Raw genomic sequence first — 22,966 nt, forward strand, 5'->3', positions numbered from 1 at the left:
TCTTAGGAAAGAAGACGGGTTTAAATACTCGTTCTGTCCCCGAGCTCACATGAGCACAAACGCACCAGATCACACATTAGTGAATCGATGCGTTTTGGTCTTTGTCACTAGGTCGAGTCAGCCTGTTTTATACAAGCCCAATAACAAAGCTTGATATAATAGTTTAACAAAAATATTAGAAAGTTGATTAGCACAAAAAATAACTTAGACATGATTTTTCTCGTAACCATTAGTTCTCACAAAACATGAAAGTCAATCTCCACATATGTTTTATAAATGTATGAAATACATGATTTTCAATAAGATAAATAATATCAACATTACCATGCCATGACATTAGTAAATATCAAAAAGAGAATCTAAATTCATCAAGCAAATGTTCTTAATTGTTCAATCATTCGATAAAAATAATTTTTATGAGTTAGACTCAGATAAATAAGTACAAATAATCATTATGAATTAGAATCACTTATAATACAACATACAATCATAAAAGATTAAAAAAAATGATTCATTTAAAAAATGTGATGTGGAAATATGAGTGATCGTTGATACAAAATTGAACTAAATAATAAAACCAGCTCAATATAAGCCGACTATTTATAATATATTTTAATTTAATAGTAATGATAAAAATAAAAATCAACAGGCATATTTATATATAAACTAAAAAAGTTAATAACATAAAATTAATATTTAAACGAATACTAAAATATAACAATATTTGATTCCTAGTCCAGATCAAAGTCTACAATAAACCATATTAAAATTTTAATGGTTTAATTTTTTTTTTAAAATTAAAAATCAAATTGAAATTAATTCCATCTAGTTAATTCTTCTTTTTTTTTCAGACTTGGAGTATCCGAATTCTAGTGAATAATTACTAGACATAAATTTGATATTTTTAAAAAAAATATGTACAAAAAAAATCTTTGAAAAATAAGATACCAAAAAAATTAGTCAATTAAGCTTTTCCAATCATACTTTTCAAACTCTCTCTCTTTATTTTATTTCAAATTATTTAATTCTTTTTGTGATTTTATGTGTTGAATTTTAAAAAAAAAAATCCATTCGTATTTCTACCAATAAACCTAATAATAACTGAATTTTTCATTACGAAGAATTAATACTAATTATTTTTTTCATAAAGAAAACAAAACAGGTTATATTTTTGAAGCCGGTTCTCTCTCTCTCTCTCTCTCTCTCTCTCTCTCTCTCTTACGCTCCCATACACGGCCCCTGTTTCTTTCCCCCGCTTCCATGGGCGCTCCCGGCTCTCCTCCTCTACCACCCAATCATCATACTTTCTGCGAATCCGCATTACAACCTCCTGACGTCTCTACTTCTTCCACTCTAACGCTCGACTCTCATCTTCCTAGTTCCATCTGTGATAACCAGAGGAAGAAGAAGAAGAAGACGAAGACGAAGACGACGATGAATTCCCAGAAGAAGAAAAGATTAGATATTGAAGATGTCTCCTTGTCTGCGCCCTTATCCCTTTCTTGCTCCCCTTCTCTTAATTCTTCTCAGAGGCTCACTCGCGTACCTTGCAGACGGCGCAATCCTGCGGTTCGCTTCGGTGCGGTTCGGCCAAGTCTCGGATGGCGTGATGTGAACGCATTGGCTCTTTCTCTGGGGATGTCGTTTGCTGCTTTCGTTGACATGGTTAGTTGGACTTCCCCCTCCGCTTGTTTTTCTTTTTTCAAAACAGAATTTTTATATGTGTATACGTGGATGTATGACACAGGACTGGCTTCTCTCTTTTCTTTTTGGATTTAGTATTGGTTGGAGACAAAAAACGAAGGGATTGAAAATGTTGATTACTAGGGTTTTTTCTTCCAATGTCCTCAATGTTAGTTCCTCTGGCAATTTGATTTTTTTCTTCTAAAAGGTTTACTTTTTTTTTTTCGTATTATCGTGTTTTGGATTAAAAAGATATGATTTTGATTACGTATAACTATACTTTGTAGCAATGTAGCTAAAGGTAACTGCAATTAGTGCGTGGAATTGTTCAAAATTGCTTTTCTTTTTTCCTGGGTAATTGTCCCTTATTCGTGAACTATATTTGCACTTTGAGCTACATAATGCAAATGGGGATATAAAACTTAAAATTTAGAATGCAAAAACTTGGTTGTCTAACCTAGTAAACCAGCATCTAACTTAAAATACCCAATTAAGCTACTTGTTTTTCTTTTATAATTGGTTAACCATGGAATTTTTTCTGGGAAGAATGATTGCTTTATTGGTTTTTCTGTATGTAAATGTTTATTTTTCTGTTCAGGGTGGATTGTGATTCAAAGATAGTAGGCTTTACAGATTCTTGATTGGACATTTTCTGCAGATGACACCATGACAGAAAGTGTGCTACTAGTTTAGGTGTTTGGTAGTAGTTCAGTTTCTTGAAAGGCAAAAAGTGAATGCAACTGATTGTTGAACAATCAATCTCTCATGTTTTATGTGAGCTCATGTGGCTAAAACACCTCTGCCTACTGTTCCCACATATTCTGAGTTGAGTAGAGCAGTGAGACATTTGGTGCGACTCATCTTGGCTCCACTAATTTTCCCCCTTACTCCTCAGTCCCAAAATTTGTAGGTTTCACAGACTAATAGATAAAATGTTCTTAATTTCCATTGATATTATAGCTATTACAATTTGTTTTTAGGTTTGGTTTTCTATGTGAGTAGATTTGGGTTATTGATCTGGGTTGTTCCAGAGCCCTGGATTTTCTCTGGTTTTTACTTTATTTCAAACTATTGTCATAGAATGTTAGGGCTCATTAGGAGAGAATCCAAAGTCAGAGTGCTTTAAGAAACTTCTGGGAGAAGTTTTCTGCACAAGTTTTATTTAGAATAGATGGCATTTTTCAGATTACTTTTTAGGATACAACTGTTAATTAGGATCATAACTACTCCAAGAAAGTAGTGGATCCAGAATTATGGTTCTATAGAAATTGCCATATAAGTACTTTCTATCTACAAATAAATCTACTGTCCATTGGCATCTTGTCAGTCTGCAATATAATAAAACTCTCATAACCAATGGCATACTGCCACCTACCACACAAAATTAAAGCATAGAAATTACATTGAGATATTTTTTTGAAATAAAAAATAAGAGATGATGACAGCTGTGGGATATACTTTAGTTAGATAATAATCCTGCTTCTTCCTTGAGCCTTGTGTGAACCTGTTGTATACTTGCCATGGCTTATCCATCTTAACATTTGTAAGATGATCTTATAGTTATTCTAGTCCAATTAGGATATTATCTAGATCTTATGATAAAAAATAAGTCCTTAGTACCTTAGCATTTGCTTACCTAGAGACTAGTTTTGTCTTAGGATTAGTTTAGAATGGTGTAAACATGTATACTCTTTCTTTGTAAGTAATAACATATTCACTATTCTCCAATGAAAAACACCTATAATATCGCTTCTATATGTCTTTATGGATTCCAATATTTCTTTATCTTTAGTTGATCCTAGGATACATGCAAGTTTAAATGAAACAGTATCAGGAAGATTTAACATTTAGCTTAGATGGGGGCTAATCCATTAGTTTTGAAGGGGTTTTCTTTTTTGATGTTGCAAATGTATTTGGATGCTCTTTCTTCGTTTAAGCTCCTTCTCCTTCTTGTTGGAGGAAAACACATAAGAAAATTTAATTTTTTTGGGGATGTTCACAAGTTGTCATTCTTGATACCTTCGATACTTCAATTTGAGGTTGAGTTTTTCTTAAACTGGCAAGAGTAACACAAAGGAAAGTTTTCGGATTTCTATCTGCATTATCAAAGTATTAAAATTTGTTTTAGATTTTGTTTTTGATCTAAATTAGGATTTTATTAGTAATCTTATGTTTACTAGTTTTCTAAGATAGTTATTTAGATTATGTAGTAAGGTTATGTTCGGAGCAAGTGAACAATGTTGAAAATTTTCTGAAATTCCATTTGCATTATCAAAAGGTATTAAAATTTGTTTTAGGTTTTGTTTTCGATGAAGATTGGTAATTTTGTTATTGATCTTATTATTTACTAATTTAGTTAAGATAGTTATTTAGACTAAATAGAGCAAGTGAACAATTATATGGAATTTGTTTGGAAATCCGTACTTAGTTTAGTTAAAAGAGGATGAAAATCCATTTAAACTGATAAAAATTTATTTTTAAGAAATCAAGTGAAATTGAAATAATACTTCATTAATTCTATTAGTTTAGTTGGAATTCCACATAATTTATTAGTATGACATTAATTTTATTATCTGCTAATAAAATTTTCATTCTTCCTAGTTGAAGTTTAAATTTGTTCCAGAAATAGCTTAATTAGGTTCTTAGTGGATTAGAATTTGTTTAATTATGAATTTAATTTATCTAGGACTAATTTTTAGAGCGCTGTAGATGTATAACTGCCATGTTTTGTAATTTTTTTCCTGAAAGAAATAGTATAAAGAATTATATTGCTATGGGCACTAACGGGATACCAACTCGTACAAAAATATTTACAAATCTATCCACTTGTCAAAAAGATTCCCTAAATATTGACTGTAGAGAATGACCACTAACAAAAAATAAGGGTGTTAAACCATCTATTCTTGAGGATATTGAAACCATTCACGTCATCCACCAATCAAAAGCTCTCTTATTTCTTTCCTTCCACACGGTCCATAAAATAGTGAGTGGAATCATATCAGCGTATTTGCTCCTACTCCTGGTGCCCTTCTGTGCCCATAGTTCTTCCCTCTCCAAATCTGTCATCATCTAATTGATACTTAACAACCCATAAATCATGGTCAATTGCTTGTACACCATCGATCACCACAATAAAACATAAATTACAACTCTCTCTGCCCCCTTACATGAGTCACAAGCATTCACCAGAACCTTACTCTACACCTTAGGTTATCTATAGTTAAGATACATTCTCTGCTAAATTCTCACACAAAAAATGATATTCGTGGTGGAACTCTTACCTTTGAAATCTGTCTGTACGAGATCCTTATAGACAATAACAAAAGTATGCTTAATAACTTCTCATATTCATCCACTTCCCAGTCCCCTCCTCTCATCCCTGTATGACAATCACATATCTTCACGCTTTTTTGTTGAACAATAGTGAAAATCTGAGAGAATTGATCCCTGAGAGTATCTCCTCCCATCCACTGATGTATGTCTGGAATTTCTCCCTTCCCGCCCCTATCTTTTTCCACAAAATTTTACCATGAGCTCTCAGTGCCATACTAGTAAACCACTCACTCTCCTCAATCCTAAATTTTGCTTGCAATAATCCGTCTCCAAAGCTCCCTCCTTTAAGAACTTCCATAATCATTTACTCTGCAGTGCCACATTCATTTCCACCAAAGATCGAAGACCCAAACCACCAAAGAGAAGTGGTTTCTTATTTTCATTCTGAGTAACTAATTGGTATTGTCTTCTATCTTCCACATCTCCCTATAGGAACCCGTTTTGGGTACCTTCCAGTTTCTTGGCAACACTTACTGAAATAGTCATAGTAGACATGTAATAAATAGGTAAATTACTATGTTTTGTAACTTATAACATGTTCATTATTCATCAGTGAAAATGGTTAGCTTTAAGATCTTGTGGACTTTAAGTTTTTAAACAATATCAAGAAAATTCAATCTAGCTTCACAGGGATCAAGCAAAAGTAAACATCTAGCTTAATTGAGATCAAACAAATTTGTTTGATGCTTTGGTGTTGCGTCATTTTTCTAGCTGAATGTGAATCTGACTCAATCTTTCTTGGAAGAGTATAAAAGGGTTGGTATCTACAAGAGTATAATTATGTTTTATAGATGTATACAAATGAAAGTCATTTCTAGGAGGAAGGTAAAGTTTTGGAGATATTTGAACTGTGAAGGCTCCTAATACACAGTTTTCTAGGGTGCTTTTTCTGTACACAAGAAGGGAAGCACTGGTGAGCAAGCACTATTCAATCTCGACTGGGCATGTTGCGTTGGAAGTTGAACATGTTTACAAACTTCAATATCTAGGAGGATGAGGAACAAATTTAGACTCCTGAATCTCCTCTCTTTTTAGGATTTTGTCCTCCAAGACAGATGTTCCTGTGTGGAAACCTGGTGCTGATGGTCTTTTCTTAGTAAGATACTTCTACTCACACCTTGGACATTTTTCCTTTTCCTAGAGCAATTTCTATGGAAGCTCATTTGGAAGGTCAATGTGGTACCAAGAAGTGCTTTTCATGCTTGGGAGGCTATGCACGAGAAGATCCTAATTAATGATAATTTGAGAAAAAGGAGCAAGATTTTGGTCAATGGATCCTACATGTGTAGAAGGGTGACAGAGTCCAACCATCTACTTTTGCTGTACCCTTTTTCTTTGTAACTTTGGTGTGTAGTCCTCGATTCCTTGGGTATAACTTGTGTGATGGCTAGCTTCGTTATTGATTAGATCTAGGCTTGGTGAGGTATCAAGGGCGATAAAAGAAGGCTATTTCTCTTACCCCCCTGGCTATCCTGGGGCTATTTGGAAAGAAAGAAATAAGAGAGCTTTTGAGAGTGTGGGTTTTTTCTTTGATGAGTCAAAGATTTGTGGTTCGAGATCCTTTTCTTTTGTATAAGGATCATCCTGTTTGCGCTGATGATCATGAGGATCTTATTAACTCTAAATTTTCTGTGAAAGAAAGAAATAAGAGAGCTTTTGAGAATGTGGCGTTTTCCTTTGATGAGTCAAAGATATGTGGTTCGAGGCTCTTTTCTTTTGTATAAGGACTATCCTGTTTTGTGCTGATGACCATGGGGATCTTATTGTCTCTAAATTTTCTGTGATTCTCCTTTTGTTTCTCGACAGTACCTCCGTACTGTCTTGTTAACAATATTTTCCTTTCCTTCTCATGTAAAAAAGAATCTCTCTTGCTGCAATCTGTTATACATAAAAAAAAAATGCCTTTCTTGCTTTAAACTTCATACAATGGTTTATCTTACTTTTTTTGTTACAATATCAATACCTTTTTTTCATCTTACCGATGTGGTGCTTGTTGCTTGAAGGTTCTTGACAGGAAAGATACAGTTGCTGAAAATATGTCCATCGATGAGCTTGCAAAGGTATTCTTTTCATTTTTATCCTAGGTCAACAACAGTTTTTAAGTTTCTATAACAAGTCATCGGTATGTGTGAGCCCATTCATCGTTTTTCAGTTATTGTAGCCTTTTTTTCCCGTTGGCATAACTATGTACCCCTATGTTTGACAGAAACCATGTATATTATAATATTTCATATCCGCCTTTGAAGTTATCTCAAAAAAAAATGTTTGACAGAAACCAGCCAATTAATTTTTTTTATTTCAGTGAATAGTCTACATACTGGTTCATCATTTTGATGAAATCAATCATGCAGAGTTTAAGCCAACAATGGATAGTAATTGTCTCCTTGTAATCCTTCCCAATTTTATGAGCTTTTGTTGATGAAATTTGTTTTTGTTTGGAGCAGTAACTGATGTATGTTGTTTCTCTGCTTGTAGGTCTGCACTTTAGCTATCAGGGAATCTTTGGCAAATGTAAGCAAGATCTCAACTGTCTACTTGCTGATTGCCATAGTTCTATTAGTGAATTTAGTTGTTTAGTTTCTTATCAAATATCACCAAATAGGATTGAATCATTAAAGTGTATTTGCCCTTTTCTTTTCACTGTTAATGTTGAAACAGGTGTACAGGGACAAGTTCGATTGCTTTCTGAATAACTTTGAAAGATCCTTTGGAAGTACATTGAGGACTCTTAGATTGATTAATGAATCATCCATGAACAAGGAAAGATGTCACTTAGGCAACCTGAATTCAGAAAGTTGTTCAGATTCAACTTGCAATGAAGTAGAATGCTCTGGAAGCAATTCTTATGTAAAAGACAAGAATGGAGTGATGATATCACCCCCTGCTGAAATTCAGAGTAGGATGACTACACCTGAGGAGCTGCAAGGGAATATCCCAATGAATTCCATGAATAGAGAGCTTGTGCTGCAGGGACACATGAATCAACTGGCTCGTGTTCCTTCAAACTCCTTACATTTTGTAATAAACCAAATGAGCACTACTGAGAAATCTCTGATGGAGCAGGCCCGTGCAAATGATTTGAAGACACTAGAGCTTGGTCTTTCAATGGAAAAACTGAAGTTGAAGGAGAAGCAACTAGCCCTAAACTTTGAGTCAAATCATTTGGAGAGATCAAAATTAGCTATGGGTGTGTCAAAAGCATCTTTTAAAGCTGAGAAGTTCAAGAATCAATTAGAGGATATGAGATCCTCAGAGCTGCTCAGGAAGTGTATAGATTGTCTTGTTGCTGGTCTGTTTATCATGATATTCTCCCTTTCTTATGGTGCTTATATTTATTCGTACAGAAGGATTACAGAAGCTACTGCATCATGTATTCCCTCTTCTGAGGTAAGAACTGCCTTTTCTGTTCTTACATTTAGTAAAGCCTCAACTAAATGACATCTGTTGTTTATCATTTAGTTTCTTGATGAGTAAACATTGGTGCTAATCTATTTGGTTTAGAACGCAGACAAAGTATAAACCTACCCTATTTTCTGCTGATTTTTTTTGTTTTTAAATATAAACAAGGAAGTTAAGTTGAAATTTGACCTCTAGCTCAAGATACTAGCCGAAATAATTATGTTGGTTAGAGAAATATCACTATATTGCACATGTGAAATAATTTATGATTTGTTTTTTATCCTTAATTTCATTGACAACTACTCAATCATGATCGTAAACACAATTGACACCACACATCTTTACCAGTTTAGTCCAAGTTGCATAATAGACCAATGAGTAAAAACACGTACGATAACAGCACAGATCTTTACAAGTTCAGTCGGAAGTTGCATGATAGACCAATGAGTAACAAGACAAAATAATATAGTCAATCTCTCAACAAACATCCACTAGAATCAGTATATCCTAGTAATTAATCAATAAAGTTAGAAAACATGCAACCTCTGAAACTTCTTAAACCTCTTGATTCCTTAGACACAAAGGATCTCTCATTGACTTATACTCTCACCAAGTAAAGGTACTCCATAACCTTTAGCCCAAAGCCAACAGACCTCTTCAGTTGAATCCTATTTGTAGACAACTGATACCTGTCAAGTCAGCCCTAAATGGGAAATATTTAATCAAGAATCCTAAACCAAATACGAATTTGAAACAAATCTCGACAAATCCCCCCTTTAGTCAAATGTCATAATCATCAAAACTCTTTGTCCTTTAATGCCAGACATGAAATCAACCTTTTTAGCTTTTAAACATTGAAATCTTGAATGTTATGCTGTTCTCCACTACAACACTACAAGTAATCCACATAGCAAAATAGATCTACCTATCGCCTAAAAGATCCAACAATTACCAAATTCACTAACACTTCAAGCTAACTTGAATTTGAGAAAATAGACAAAAATTGAATTGAAGCGGCCAACAAATCATAAAAGTCTTTGGTGAATTATGAATATTGCCAAAAATCCTAATCCAAATAGGAACTTCAAACAAATCTTCCTTTAATCAAATGCGATAATCATCAAAATTCTCTTTGTCCTTCAGTGCCAGACATGAAAATGATCTTTTTAGCTTCTCAAACATTGAATCTCAACTGTTATGCTCTTCCCAGTTACAACAATACATGTTATCCACCCAGCAAACTGGATGTACCTATTGCCTAAAAGATCAAACAATTACCAAATTCACTAAAACACTTCAAACTAATTTGAATTTGAAAAAAAAAAAAAAAAAAGAAGACATAAACATTGAATTCAAGAGGCCACCAGATCATAAAAGTATTCGGTGAATTAAGAAAATTGCCAAAAAGTCATCGTGTCAACAGTAATATAAATGTGGTGAACGGCTCATGTCTCTGCTTATGGCTGCCATACCCTGAATTGCTAGCCAGATCTACTTGAAGCTGATGCTTATTTTCAACCTATAGACCTGACCAGTTGCATCTTGCTCATGGCAAAATTTTAACACAAGTAGCTGACTGATCATCCTAAAAGCCATTAGCTTGTGAAAAATGACCCGAATTTCTATTTGTATTCTAGTAAGATTAAATCAAATGCTAAGTAACTCTGTATGATGATTGATATCTTGTTTCTTTCCTTAAGCATTTTTAAGTCGGGTAATATTTATGATGCTTTATCTTTTTTCAGGAGTCCAAATCTTGGTGGCTTCCAAAGCCCATGGCATCTTTCAATTCTGGGATAAGCATTCTTAAGTGTCAAGCTCAGGTTGTGAGCCGAATGTTGTTTGGCATCTTCATGATCACTGCAATTGGATATTTGCTTCTCCAGCGTTCAGCAGCCTCAAAACAAGCAATGCCAGTTACTTTCATTCTTCTGTTATTAGGAACATTCTGTGGTTTTGCTGGCAAGTTTTGTGTGGATGCACTGGGAGGTAGTGGATATCATTGGCTCCTGCATTGGGAGGCTTTGTGCTTGCTGCATTTCTTTTCAAATGTCTATATTTCGGCATTGTTTCTTCTCCTGTATGGACCAGTCACTGTTGATCAAAGGGTGAAAAGAAATCCAATGATTCCATACTCCGTTCGACAAGTTCTCTTCTATGCTATTGTGCCTTTGATTCTGCCAATTCTCTGCGGCCTTATGCCTTTCGCAGGCTTGGGTGAGTGGAAAGACCACTTTTCAGAGCTCATGTTGGATTTTTTTCTCAAGTAATGGTGATTATTGAAACCTGATGTTTTAGAGTGCCAACGCGAGCTCCTCTGTAATATTATCAGATGATATCTTTAATAGAAGGCTTGATAATTCTATTTCAAAGCTGACGACCGAATTCAAGTCTTACCTTACTCAATCTCAAAAAAAAAAAAATGAGTTTGATTAGAGTGGACTACATGTCATTTAAGCCTAACTGTAAAAACTTGGCAACTTTTAGGACTTGGGGTTTGGCTGGTTTTATTGATTTCAGACATCTGTATCAGTGTTCGCCATATTGACTTTGTTATGGCGGGTTAGGGTTTGACCAAGTATTAAGTCTGTATTTTGTTGTCAATGTGTTGTATTATGTTTAACCATTAGAAAATGTAACTTATAGAAGTCAGTTCTGTCCTCGAATTTTAGAGAAACTAATAAAAGTGCTGGATTAATAAACAGTATTGCAGCTTGTATGGCTGGTTTGCGTTTTAGTCATAAAGCTGTTCCCTTTACATGATCTTTCTTTCGAGGTAATATCTTGACTCATTAGGATCGTGATGCCGCTGAAAGAATAAAACTGAGTTGTTGAAGGAAAGCCTTGAGAGGCATTGTCATTGAGGAGAAGGCTGCTTAGAGAAACTTAGAAGTGAAGACAGGAGTTATGATGCTGCTGGTAACATAAGCTTCTTCAGCTGCAAGTAACGTGCTTGATGAATGATTGAATGAAATTTTGGAAAAAAAAAAAAGAACTTTTGAGTGTTTGCTTGAGCCTGGATGGTTTTCATGCTTTAGCTACTAGGCAGAGAAGAAAAAGAAAACACTAATCTCTGGAATATTTCACATTGATAGTGCAAAAGGCTGCGATAATTGAATTGGATTTTAAAATTTTTAAATAAAATGGAACATTGATTATATAATTTCAAAATATTAAATTTAAACATAAAAATAAGAATTAAATAGAATAAAAATAAGAATTGTAAATGTTATTTTGCAAAGGCTTGATCAAAAATTTCTACCTATGTTTTTTTCTTGAAGGTACTTCATCTAGTTCATCATAAAATGTTTTTTTTTTTTTTTCCTTCACCCAAATACATATTTAAGAGATCACCCCAATTATGTTCCAAATTTTGAAAAAAAAAAAAAAACATTATTTATAATCTCTCTCTGAAAAAACATTTTTCGACCGGTTCGAGAAAAATTTTAAGTTTTTTCTGCAATTGGTTTCAGAAGAATAATCACATAAAAAAAAAAAAAAAAGTTTTTAATTTTCCTTCAAAATCTTGTTATAATGCTATAAGTTAAAAGATATTCAAAAGGCCAAAAGATCTTACTAACCCTTAAACAAAACATTTTACAGATTTGAGGCTGGGGTTTTGCATAATATGTGTCTAAAAGAATTCATGTTTAAATATTGTCAACACAAAAAGGGTTAAAAATTTCCAACAAAATTTTCAATTTGTTTATACCATGCATCTTAGTGATACAGAAAGAGTTAAAAAGAAAACCTGTAAAAGCTTTGAACTTTTTGAAATAAATATTTTTTAAAATCTTAACTGAAGTTCTTTCAAATATTAAAAGATCAAAAATCCTTTGGCATAAAATCGAATAAAAAAATTAAAATTTCCTGTTTCTCCTTCTCTTGGGCATTCAACACGGGTCTTCAAAGTGTCAAAGTCAATCTTCTACTTTGCTATGTGCCTCTCTTATTGGTATATGAAGTGGATCATGGCCTGGATGCTTATGATGAACCAAATGACATATGACCATGAAAACCTAAATAAATCTACCCCATAACTATCAAAATCACACATAACCATACTTATAGTCTATAAAAAAAATTACTACGCTTAAAAGATGGTATCCAAAAAACTTGAATACCAAAATTTGAAAGACTAAAAGAAAAAGTTACTATATTTAGAAGATGGTACCCGTACTTGTAATCTATAGAAAAAGTGATTATGTTTAAAAAACGTTACCCAAAAAACTTGAAGTACAAAAATTTTAAAGATTATAAGAAAAAGTTACCACGTTTATAAAATGGTACTCAAAAATTTTGAATACAAATTTTAAAATCTAAAAATTTAAATGGTTAAACCTTATAATCAATATTTATAAATTAAACGAAATGTAATGAAATTTGTGTATATAGAGAGTGTTTTTCAATTTTTTTTAATCGGTACATAATCATCTAAATAAAAAATTTGTAAAATAATTATGATGTTCAAATCTTATAAAATCAAAATTAAAAATATGAAGTTACGAAACAAATAATGAGAGATTTAATCTTATTTTTCACTATTTATTTACTAAAGTTTAAACATAAAATAATTAAAAACTTAAAAATAACATCAATCGTTAGAATCTAAAAACAAAGACAAAACACATGGTCGTGCTGAACAAAGCCAAGTGAGGCAATGTACGCAAATGCACACATAGAGGAAAGTGGAGTCAAATGCATATGGCAATGCAAGAACACGACCCTTCCGCGCATGATGGCATAAAAATCATGTCTTACATTTCTAAATCTGTTTATAAACTAAATCCTTATTATTTAGTTTGAGATTTAATTTTTAATTTTTGAATATTTTAAATAATTATGTAATATTTTTTATAAAAAATAAAATTTTCATTAAATTTGTTATTTACTTAAACAAGCTTTCAAATATAGAAAATTATAGGAAGTATACAAAAATTCCATTTCAATTCCAAAATTTTTCTAAATCTCTTATTAAGCCAAATGCTCATGTTGTGTGTGTTTAGTTGATATTGGATTATATATGCACATTTATTTGCCTATAGGTTGTGTGCTTATTTATGTATGTGTATTTGTCTATTATTGCTAGTAGCTCGTAGAAAGAGGTTGAAGAAGAAAGGGAGAAGAGTCAAATGGAAGAAGAAGGTAATTAAATTAAATTATTAGTAATTTTACTTAATTTATTTATTATTATTATTGTTATTAAATGAAAAAGAAGAAGAAGAAATGGAGAGGTTATTGTTGAAGAGCTTAAGCTGCTTCTACAAGGTTTTTTTTCTTTCTTTTTTTTTATTTTATTTCAATTATTTTAAAATTAAAATTAAATTGTTTTTCAAAACAGTGAAATATATTCTAATTATTTTTAATTTTTTTGTGAAAAATATATAAAAATTGAAATTTTAAAATAAATATAAAATATAAAGTATCAAATTATATAAAAATATTAAAAACTAAAATGTAAATAAACATTAAGAGATAAGTTTAAAAGATTAAACAGGGAGTGTGTTGTTCACTTTTCATACCATTTAGAATCATATGATTTTGTGCACAGGCAAAGGTATCCTGTAAATAGATAAATACTAAGGACAGCTTTATTCTTAATAAATAACCTCATCATATTAAATATTTTAAAGCTTTTGAAATTGTTTATGTAAAACAAAAATCCAATTTTAAAATTTTATTATAAACTCCAAATTGCCATCCAATTCAACTCTCCATGTCATGAATTTATGTATTATGGGCAATCCAAAACATCCAATTTCGATAATATTACCTGTGGTGCTGTTTCAATATTGCTTGCACGTATATCATATTTTGTATGAGTTGTGTCCATCGGATTAGTGCCAATGGTTTGCCTCCAAAATTGTAGCTTAGTTTTATCATGTATGTTGAAGTTGCCGTCGTACATGACTGGTATTAGAACATTAGAACAAACATTACCAGAGGCCTACCAAAAACCAGGGATAAGCTCTTGTACCTGGAGCTCAAGAAATTGTTGGAAAAATAAAAGAATCTTAAGAATGTATCTTACAATTTCTCCTATTGTAATTGAGTACCTGATCTTTTTCATCTACCAATTTTGAAACTACAAGTTAATATTTTTCTCCAGATACAACTAGCCGATCAAGGATCATCCGATTGGGCACCAAGTGTATGCCTCCTCGACTTAAAAAAGAACATATTTAGCCACCTGCTAATGGTTTGGCAGTCAAGCAAGCAGTCTGGCTAATAGATATCCAGCCATATCAGATTTTCATCAGCATGATTATAGCACTTCATGAGCCTTTCCGTAATACCTGTTTATGAATGGTACCTGCAAGGTAAAATCAACATAAAGAGGTGTAACATTCAATAAGCAAACAGAAAGGAGAAGTTATGATTCCTTCCGTGTATATGACAACAGCAGTGCCATTCTACAGGAAATTTCTTTTCTTTTTTTTTTTTTTTTTAGAACTTCTTTAATCATGATATGACACATAACGAGAGCAATGTCTTATTTAAGTTACTAACAAAAGTAATGATGCCAAATCATTTGCACAAGAGAATATGCTGTCTAATATGCACGCTTTACTCTTCTGAAGTAGACCCTAGCTTCCCCAGGAAGGAACTAGACCTGTATGCCCATGTAGCTGTCAATACTAAATTTCATATGACTAATCCACATCTGAATGGATAAGAAATTAAATGGATTCAATAAGTAATTTTCACTCTGTAAACCCCAATTAATAAAATGAAATACAACAAACAACAAGAATGAGAAACTCGGAATATAGCATCCAAGTATACCAAAAGAAATGATATTGGCATACACAAGTGAAGGGTTTTACTTTTTGTTTTTTGCCGATAATCAAAATATGGGAAAGTGTTCCATCTCAAAAATAAAAAGTATGCTTGGTGTTACTCGTAACATGTTATACGACAAGTTTATCCTGGAAGTACAAAAGGAAGAAGGAGAAATCCCAGAACTGTTACATTAGACCCTCTCCACTCGATACATCACATATATATCACATGTTTACTTACACTGATCACCTTGGACAAGAAATTAAGCAGATGCAATACCCCTTATAATATTAGCGGCATACCATTAATGTCCCAAAAAATTTTATTGGCCGCTTTGAGTTTTCTTTAAATTACTAAAAAAGAAAACGGGAATGGGGAATTATGTCAACATATATCCATTACAACACAAATTTTTCTATCACATACATGCTCTGGTGTACCTAAGCTGATATGTTAAAGAAAAGTCTTTCAAACAATCAGACAAAAGAGATGATTTTGCCTCAAACAAAAATTTCAAGATAACATGTAGACTCCAGTTCCCCACCATATCTGGAAATGGCCAAAAAAATCGCCTTCTCACTTCACCATATTAAGCAATAAAAACTAGTTTGCTATTGTGTATCTAAGCCCAGCATATAAAAGAAAATCTTTCAAACAATCAGATCAAAAGAAATGATTATGCCCTAAAACAAAAATTTCATCAAGATAACACAGACCCCAGTTCCACACCATATCTGGGAATGGCCAAAAGTATCCCCTTTCTCACTTCACCATATTAAGCTAGTTTGCTCTTGTGCACCTAAGCCCGACATATCAAAGAAAATCTTTCAAACAATCAGATCAAAAGAAATGATTTTTGGCTTAAAACAAATATTCCATCGAGATAACATCTAGACTCGAGTTCCACACAACATATGGAAATGGCCAAAAGAATCCCCTTCTCACTGCACCATATTAAGCTATAAAAACTAGTTTGCTCGTGTACCTAAGCCTGACATATTAAAGAAAATCTTTCAAATAATCAGATAAAAAAAATGATTTTGCCTTAAAACAAAAATTTCATCAGGATAACATGTAGGCTCCATTTCCCCAAGACATCTGGAAATGGCCGAAAAAACCCCCTTCTCACTTCACCATATTAAGCAACAAAAACTAGTTCTGTCAGCCTAACAAACTTTGTCAGCATAAAATTTATAACCCCACAGAAAAATCCCATCATACGCAAAATGAATTTATCTTAATCTGCCCAAATTGTCTCAATAAATTTAAGTTGCAAACTAAAGAGACATGCGGACAATGCTGTTCAAGAGCTTTACCTTAACATTTGATATATCAGGTGAATCAGGTGTCTGCACGGGATAGAACTTGTAGAACCTCATGTTTTCAAATGCCTGTTTAGTCTCCTGGCTCATTTCCTCAATAGCTTTCTTCCGGGCTTCCTTTGCCTAAAAGGAAGGAAATTAGTAAAACATTTTGATTAATATAAAATTTTTGAATCCACATAATTACATAAACACAGAGAGATATAACGTGCGTGTCAAAAGAAACCTGCCGATTAGCTTTCTTTGCTTCCCGTACTTTCTCCTTAACAAACTCCTGAAAAACCACAGCAGATTAGATATGCACAAACCCATGATGAACTTGCACCACAACAATCAAATTTACCTTAAAGGCATCCTTTTGGTCTTCAGCTAATGCCTCATCCTTGATCAGATTGTCAGTAAACTCCTATAAATTGGTAGGTGTACTTAGTGCAAGAAAATATGCAATTTATAAGAAAAAGACACTTAGTATGAAAATTCAACAGCTACATGGTTAACAAAAAGCTTCTTGGCCTAAAATGCTCACAGAATAATATCCAGTTTTGCAAGACAAAAGCAATATATTTTACAAACTAAAGGTATAAGCAAGAAAATATTGATTAGATACCTCAAGTTCATCTAATTCCCAATCAAATTCACAGAAAACCTGCAGAATCAAATAAAAGTCAGTTTAAAAAAGATTGCATGTAGGTCTCAATCATGTAAATCTTCTTCCTTAGCAAATCACAAATAAGTTGGATTGTATAACTCCAATGAATTCGACAGGCTAACAACTAGACACCGTTCAATAGAAACCAATCATTCGAAATGATCCAAAGTCTAACACTATCTCATAGAATCAGTATAACCTTACCGGCTTTGGTTCTGCAGGAAAAATTATTTGAACCTCAGTGCTTTGTTCAATTTCATCTTCCTTAAACGGATGATAGAAATCTGTAGTACATGTAACATGACCAGTTAGTTCTACATGTATCAACAATTACATGACAGGAGAATTGGAAACATATTAGACGTGCTGACTCCTGATTCAGTGACCGAATAACAGAGTTTGGTCGAGTCAAACAAATGTACCCCTATACAATTATTTTGGCAATATTTGACAGAATATTCTCATAACATAACTCAGTAACCCAGAAGTTTAAAATACAAAGGTTAGGTATATATAAAAAAAAAGTATATAATGCCAAAAGGTAGACATAAACTTACAAGGCAAGCAATATTCAAATTTCTTCATATGGTCGAACTTCATATTTTTCAAAGAAGCCCTGCAGGAATAATCCAAATCCAGAAACTTTTAAACATGCAAGAAACCATGTCTAGGAATTGGAAATGAAATCAGGAAAGGAAAACTTTCATTGTGGCAGTTATTTGTGACAGTCAAAACTATGTATAAGTTTGGTAAACTGCATGATGAAATGCATGAAAACATGCATACAAAGCCAAAAATAATTAATAGACTCACTTTCCAGCAAAGCTACCAACATACTTTTCCTTCAAAGTAAATAGACATGCATCTTGCGTTGCTATTGTAATAGATTAACTGATGTGTCCTGTGGTAATATATCAACAAGATTGCTACCTTCTAATGTGAGAAACAGTGAGAAAAAGTGAATGCAACTGTACCTTCTCTGAGTACAGCCCAAAATGAATATCTGTGATTTCAATCTATCGACTTGGCTGCCTCTGCAGAAGAACCAAATCCCACAAGTGGTGAAATAAAAGAATTTTCAGTTAGAAACTAAAAATATCAGAGTTACACATTGCTTGAAATCTGTTAAAAATCAATATAATAATCACCAAATAGTTGGATACCTCTTCTCAAGTGGTATGTAAGGTATCCAATCCATTTTCATTCTCTTCATGGGAACTATTTCTTCAGCCTCTCTTTGGACTGAGTTAATCCCTATCTTATCAGAAGGAGGGAAAGGAGATGCGACCTGCAAAAATGAAACACAAAGATTACCAAACAAGACTAAGCAATCATGCATAGCAATGAGATGACTTGTTTTATAAGTTCTTCGTTACAAGGAATCACAAACAAAACAGCAAAAATAGCAACTTCAGAAGATTTAAACTTACAGCCACCACAACAGGTATGCACATGACTTTATTTTCTCCCTTATAAAAGACCAACTGAGCTGCAGGAACATTAAAGAAGTATAATGCAAGAATTAAAACTTGGTAAGATAATAACAAAGAAGAATTTCAGAAAAAAAAAAAAGATAATAACAAAGAAGGATAGAATGGCAACACGCATGCACACAGTTTAAAGACAACAATGTCTTTAAATTTGGAATAGAACACATCAGCCACCTTTTGAAAAAGAAGAGAAGGGGAAAAAGAACTAGAACCATCAAATGCAGGACTCATCCTCTGACACACATAAGAAACTAAAGCACGGTACAAACAACAACAAAAAATGGCGAACAAAGATTAGAAGTTGCATACGTTCTGTAGCACCAAAAAGATAAACTTTCTTCCCATATAGCTTCCCCCCTTCTTCAAATGCATCCTAATCACAAAAATAGAAATAAGTAACTAGGTAAATAAATCTGATGAGTCAGAACCAGTTTTGAGTAAATATTGGTCAAAAAGGAATCTAATACCAGATTAACAAAAGAACTTGAAAAGCAAAGATGATTATGCAACAACTATTACGTATTCCAGGAACGTAGATGAGTTCGAATAATAAATACATATGCATGTTCATTTTATATCTGAGACAAAACTTTATAGAATACACTATATGGTTTAATCACATTTATGCAATTTTCCAACTCACTTATTCTCCAGCATTAACTAATAATTTTTCTCATGGAAACTTACTTCTAAATTTGAGAAACTCCACTTCCCATCATAAAGAGAGTCCAGTTGATCCCACTGACATAAAAATTTTAGCATATGTAAGCCACGGTTAAAAAGAAAAGAAATAGGCTGAAATAAAGACGAATCAAAGTTACTATAGTACCTCGGTTCCAACAGGGTATATAGCTCTCCATAAATCTTCCTACAGGGAAACCGTCAACAAATGCCATCAGCAAACATCAATACAATTTCAAACTTTAGCTAATGGAAACAAGGATAGTAACGTCACAGAAGCCAGTATGCAATACTCAAATTTTTAAACCTTCCATTGTCCAGAAACAGTAATCAAAGCATTAGTATGAGGTCAATGCACCAATTAGCCTCAAAGTTAAACAAGCTTTTCAAGACCTTTTAAGAAACGGAACTAACAGAAGACGGAAGATTGGGTACTCTAGTTCCTTCTTATCCCCGAATTTTGATAGCACCCAATAAGTAAAATTTAAAAGATGAATAATGTCGCGTGTATCTTCATCCACCGAATTAGAAGAAATATTACATTTACGACCGAAGAAATTCGACACTTAAATGAAACAATAACGCGTACCAGAGCCTCCAAAAATGGAAAAAGGAAAATACGAACACTATAAGAAGCATTATATATACCAGCAAACATTTAGAAATACATAAACAATAAGAGGGAAAAGATACCAAGTTACGCTGATCCTCGAAGTACTCAGGCTCCTGTTGATGCTCAACCTTGACTCTCTTAACAGCGCGAGTAGCAGGCTTTGCTTGTGAAGAAGAAGAAGAAGAAGAAGCAGCAGCAGCAGCTTTAGGTTCTTCTTTAGGAGCTGTTTTTCTCTTATTAGCTCCCTTGGCCGTCGTCTTAGTTCTCTTGGTCATTGTCTGATAACAAAACGCCACCACAACAGAGAAAAAATGAAGGTGTAGTGTAAATAATCTAGTGGCGGAGATAGAGGGAAACAGAGAGAAGAATCGGATTTGGAGCGGTGGATCCGGATTCGAATTCGAATAATACGGCGATTTGGACGTGAATTGGACGCAGGTGGTCCGAATTTGAAGAAGAGAGAGAGTGATAGGGTTTTTATTTTGAAAAATAAATAAATAAATAAGTAAGAAATAAAAAGATTCTAGAGAGAGGCGCGGGGGACTATAACCGGATTGAAATTTTTCAAAAATTTTGATGGGCTTTCAATTTTATTTTAATTTCCGGAATTATAAGCTGCATCCGAGTCTACATTGTGCTAAGTTGTTATCCAATGTGATTTTGCCACGTCATCATCGTACATCCATGGATGAAATCGCATTGAACTCTCTGGATTTTGTTTCCAATAAAGGAAAGGAAGGGGGAGGTTTTTATCTTTTTTTTTTTTTTTTTTTTTTATTGTAGACTTCAAACTATTAAAAGTGAAATTTGGACTAAAGACCAAATCGTTATTTTTTCAGTTTAGTTTGAACAAGTAATTTTTTTTTTTATTATTATATTTATTTATTAGTTAAAATAAAGTTCAAACTAATTTTATATTTTCACTTCAAATCAGAACACCATGCTAAAAACCAACCATTTTTATCCTTTAATGTCTTGGCAACTTTTAATTCAATTTAGTTTGAATTATTCAATTTTGTGCAATCTAGTTTTTTGGTCCATACCAGAATCCAAACAACTTTAATTATATATAGTATTGTATGTATAATATAGCAACGTAATATCTTATAATGTATAAAAAATATTTTTATTTGGATTTTGGATTACATCAACGTAATTTTTTGAAAATATACAAAATATGTTTTTTAAACAAAAGTACAAAAAACATTTGTATACTATTTAAAACTATCCAAATACATATTTAAATAAATTTTATGTTTAATTAAATAACATATTTCTAAAATTATTTCAAACAAACCCTTTTATTGATAGATCAAATTTAATGTTATTAGATGTGATTGTGAACCATTAAATTATTCGTCTTCCTAACAACAAGCAATAGTTGATCTAGTGCCATATATACTTTTAACTATTTTAATTATAAAACTAAAATAATTATATCATTGTTTCTACCCATGTATTGTCACTTTCCGATCCCAAATAAATTAAATTTATTAGACATACCCAACTTCTAAATATCTTCCCCCACAAGTATCAAGCAATATTTGTTCACAATCCAAACTAACATCATGTTGTCAATATAAATGACATGTATAGAAATATCTCATGTCATATGTTAGTAGTTCTATAGAGAAAAATTATGTATATATATATATATATATGTGTGTGTGACATAAAAACCTCAAAAATACTAATAACTGTTACTTTTGAACAATAAATCAAGATGTTTGTAACCTTGCAAATTGTATTAGAGTTAACTTAACACCTATTGTCATGTTATACATACGTGTTTTATTTAAACTATATCAATTTTTTTTTTGATTTTTTTTATTTAAGTGGAATAATTTGCAACATTTTACATGATAATGCTGCTATGAAAAAAAGTTAGATGTATATATGAAGGTGCTCATCAATTCAAAATTAAACAGGATCTGTTCGAACTAGACTAAAATCCCCCTTCCCCCATCTTTCTTATATTGCATTGCCAATTTGGAAAAATCACAAAACTCTTGGAATATTCACTTTATAATCTCTTGACGTACTTTTTTTATCAACTCATTCATTATATAAATTTTCTACAAAATATTTAAGATATGTACTAACCAAGTAAATTTATGTTTTTAAATTGATAATATTAATATTATATTTTAATTTTTCTTGTTCGTTACCATTAACTAATAGGTATGTGGATAAGTAACTCATAAAATAAAATAATTAATCTTTATATTCGAGTTATTTGATCGCGTTACTTATTTTTTTTTTTTTTATCAGCATTTTAAAAAAGAATCGTTGAGACGATTTTATTACTTTTTTTTTTTTTTTTGTATCATTGTTTAAAAATATTCAATTTCTGTGTAATGTTGTTTACATCAAATAATATTTTTGTTATTTTTCATATAAATTTACAATGGAGATACACAATTTAAGGTACCATCACAAATTAAAGGGTTAACAACATAGGATAAAAATTCTTGAGAATAATAGAGACAACAGATGTAGTAAGAAAGTTGAGATTAAAATGGAGGATCTAAAGTATAGTCACATATAAATATTATCATATTTTTTGAGTTTAAGAATTGAACTTAGAATAAAAATAAACTCAAATAAAAATTAATTGTCCTATTTTAAGAAAAAAAATTGCTCAATGAAGTCAATTATCAGAGAAAAATCAGGACCTTTTAATAATTGTATTTTTAATTTGACAGGATTAAAAAATATTAAGGTAATTTAGATATTGACAAGGAATTTACTAAAAAATATATATATATTATTGATAAATATATATATATATTTACTTAGTTTACAGGAATTATTACGATTAAAATGACAGTAAATCCAGATACAAGAGGAATTGTAAATTTTTTTTAAAAAAGTTACACCTTCAAAAATAAACAAATACCAATTCATTATTTAACTTCATATGCAACATTATAGATAGTGAAGAAATTTATTTCAAAAAACTGAGTCATGTGGTAAGTCAATTTTTATATTCAATTAAAACTTCATTTTTTAG

The 22,966-nt window shown here is 32.1% G+C and overlaps 2 protein-coding genes across 6 annotated transcripts; one reads left to right on the top strand and one right to left on the bottom strand.

The window, feature by feature from the left end:
- Nucleotides 1–1,168: 1,168 nt before the first annotated feature.
- On the top strand, nucleotides 1,169–11,152 carry CPR5 (protein). 4 transcript variants are annotated; one of them, XM_088222872.1, is made up of 7 exons: nucleotides 1,169–1,481; nucleotides 1,554–1,665; nucleotides 1,748–1,852; nucleotides 7,020–7,076; nucleotides 7,492–7,527; nucleotides 7,675–8,403; nucleotides 10,161–11,152. In XM_088222872.1, the coding sequence occupies exons 1-7, from the start codon at nucleotides 1,261–1,263 to the stop codon at nucleotides 10,683–10,685; spliced, it is 1,785 nt and encodes a 594-aa protein (XP_088078998.1). In that variant the 5' UTR covers nucleotides 1,169–1,260; the 3' UTR covers nucleotides 10,686–11,152. The 4 variants fall into 4 exon arrangements, with proteins under 4 accessions (XP_088078998.1, XP_088078997.1, XP_088079000.1 ...); XM_088222871.1 differs by having other exon boundaries at nucleotides 1,170–1,665; XM_088222874.1 differs by lacking the exon at nucleotides 1,748–1,852 and having other exon boundaries at nucleotides 1,171–1,481.
- Nucleotides 11,153–14,363: 3,211 nt separating this feature from the next.
- On the bottom strand, nucleotides 14,364–20,491 carry LOC110806821 (protein HEAT INTOLERANT 4). Of its 2 annotated transcripts, none has more exons than XR_015821732.1 (14): nucleotides 20,034–20,491; nucleotides 19,489–19,527; nucleotides 19,347–19,400; nucleotides 18,969–19,032; nucleotides 18,600–18,658; nucleotides 18,333–18,457; nucleotides 18,144–18,203; nucleotides 17,727–17,785; nucleotides 17,374–17,453; nucleotides 17,128–17,166; nucleotides 16,864–16,926; nucleotides 16,751–16,794; nucleotides 16,515–16,643; nucleotides 14,364–14,728 (listed from the first exon to the last, which is right to left on the bottom strand). XR_015821732.1 is itself a non-coding variant. In XM_088223181.1 (14 exons), exons 1-14 carry the CDS (start codon nucleotides 20,226–20,228, stop codon nucleotides 14,681–14,683), a joined length of 1,062 nt encoding a protein of 353 aa, XP_088079307.1. In that variant the 5' UTR covers nucleotides 20,229–20,487; the 3' UTR covers nucleotides 14,364–14,680. The 2 variants fall into 2 exon arrangements, 1 of the variants encoding a protein (XP_088079307.1); XM_088223181.1 differs by having other exon boundaries at nucleotides 16,747–16,794; nucleotides 20,034–20,487.
- Between the last annotated feature and the right edge of the window lie 2,475 nt (nucleotides 20,492–22,966).

Source organism: Carica papaya, chromosome 6 (genome assembly GCF_054855325.1).
Source record: "Carica papaya isolate Zhongbai chromosome 6, ASM5485532v1, whole genome shotgun sequence".
NCBI lineage: Eukaryota > Viridiplantae > Streptophyta > Magnoliopsida > Brassicales > Caricaceae > Carica > Carica papaya.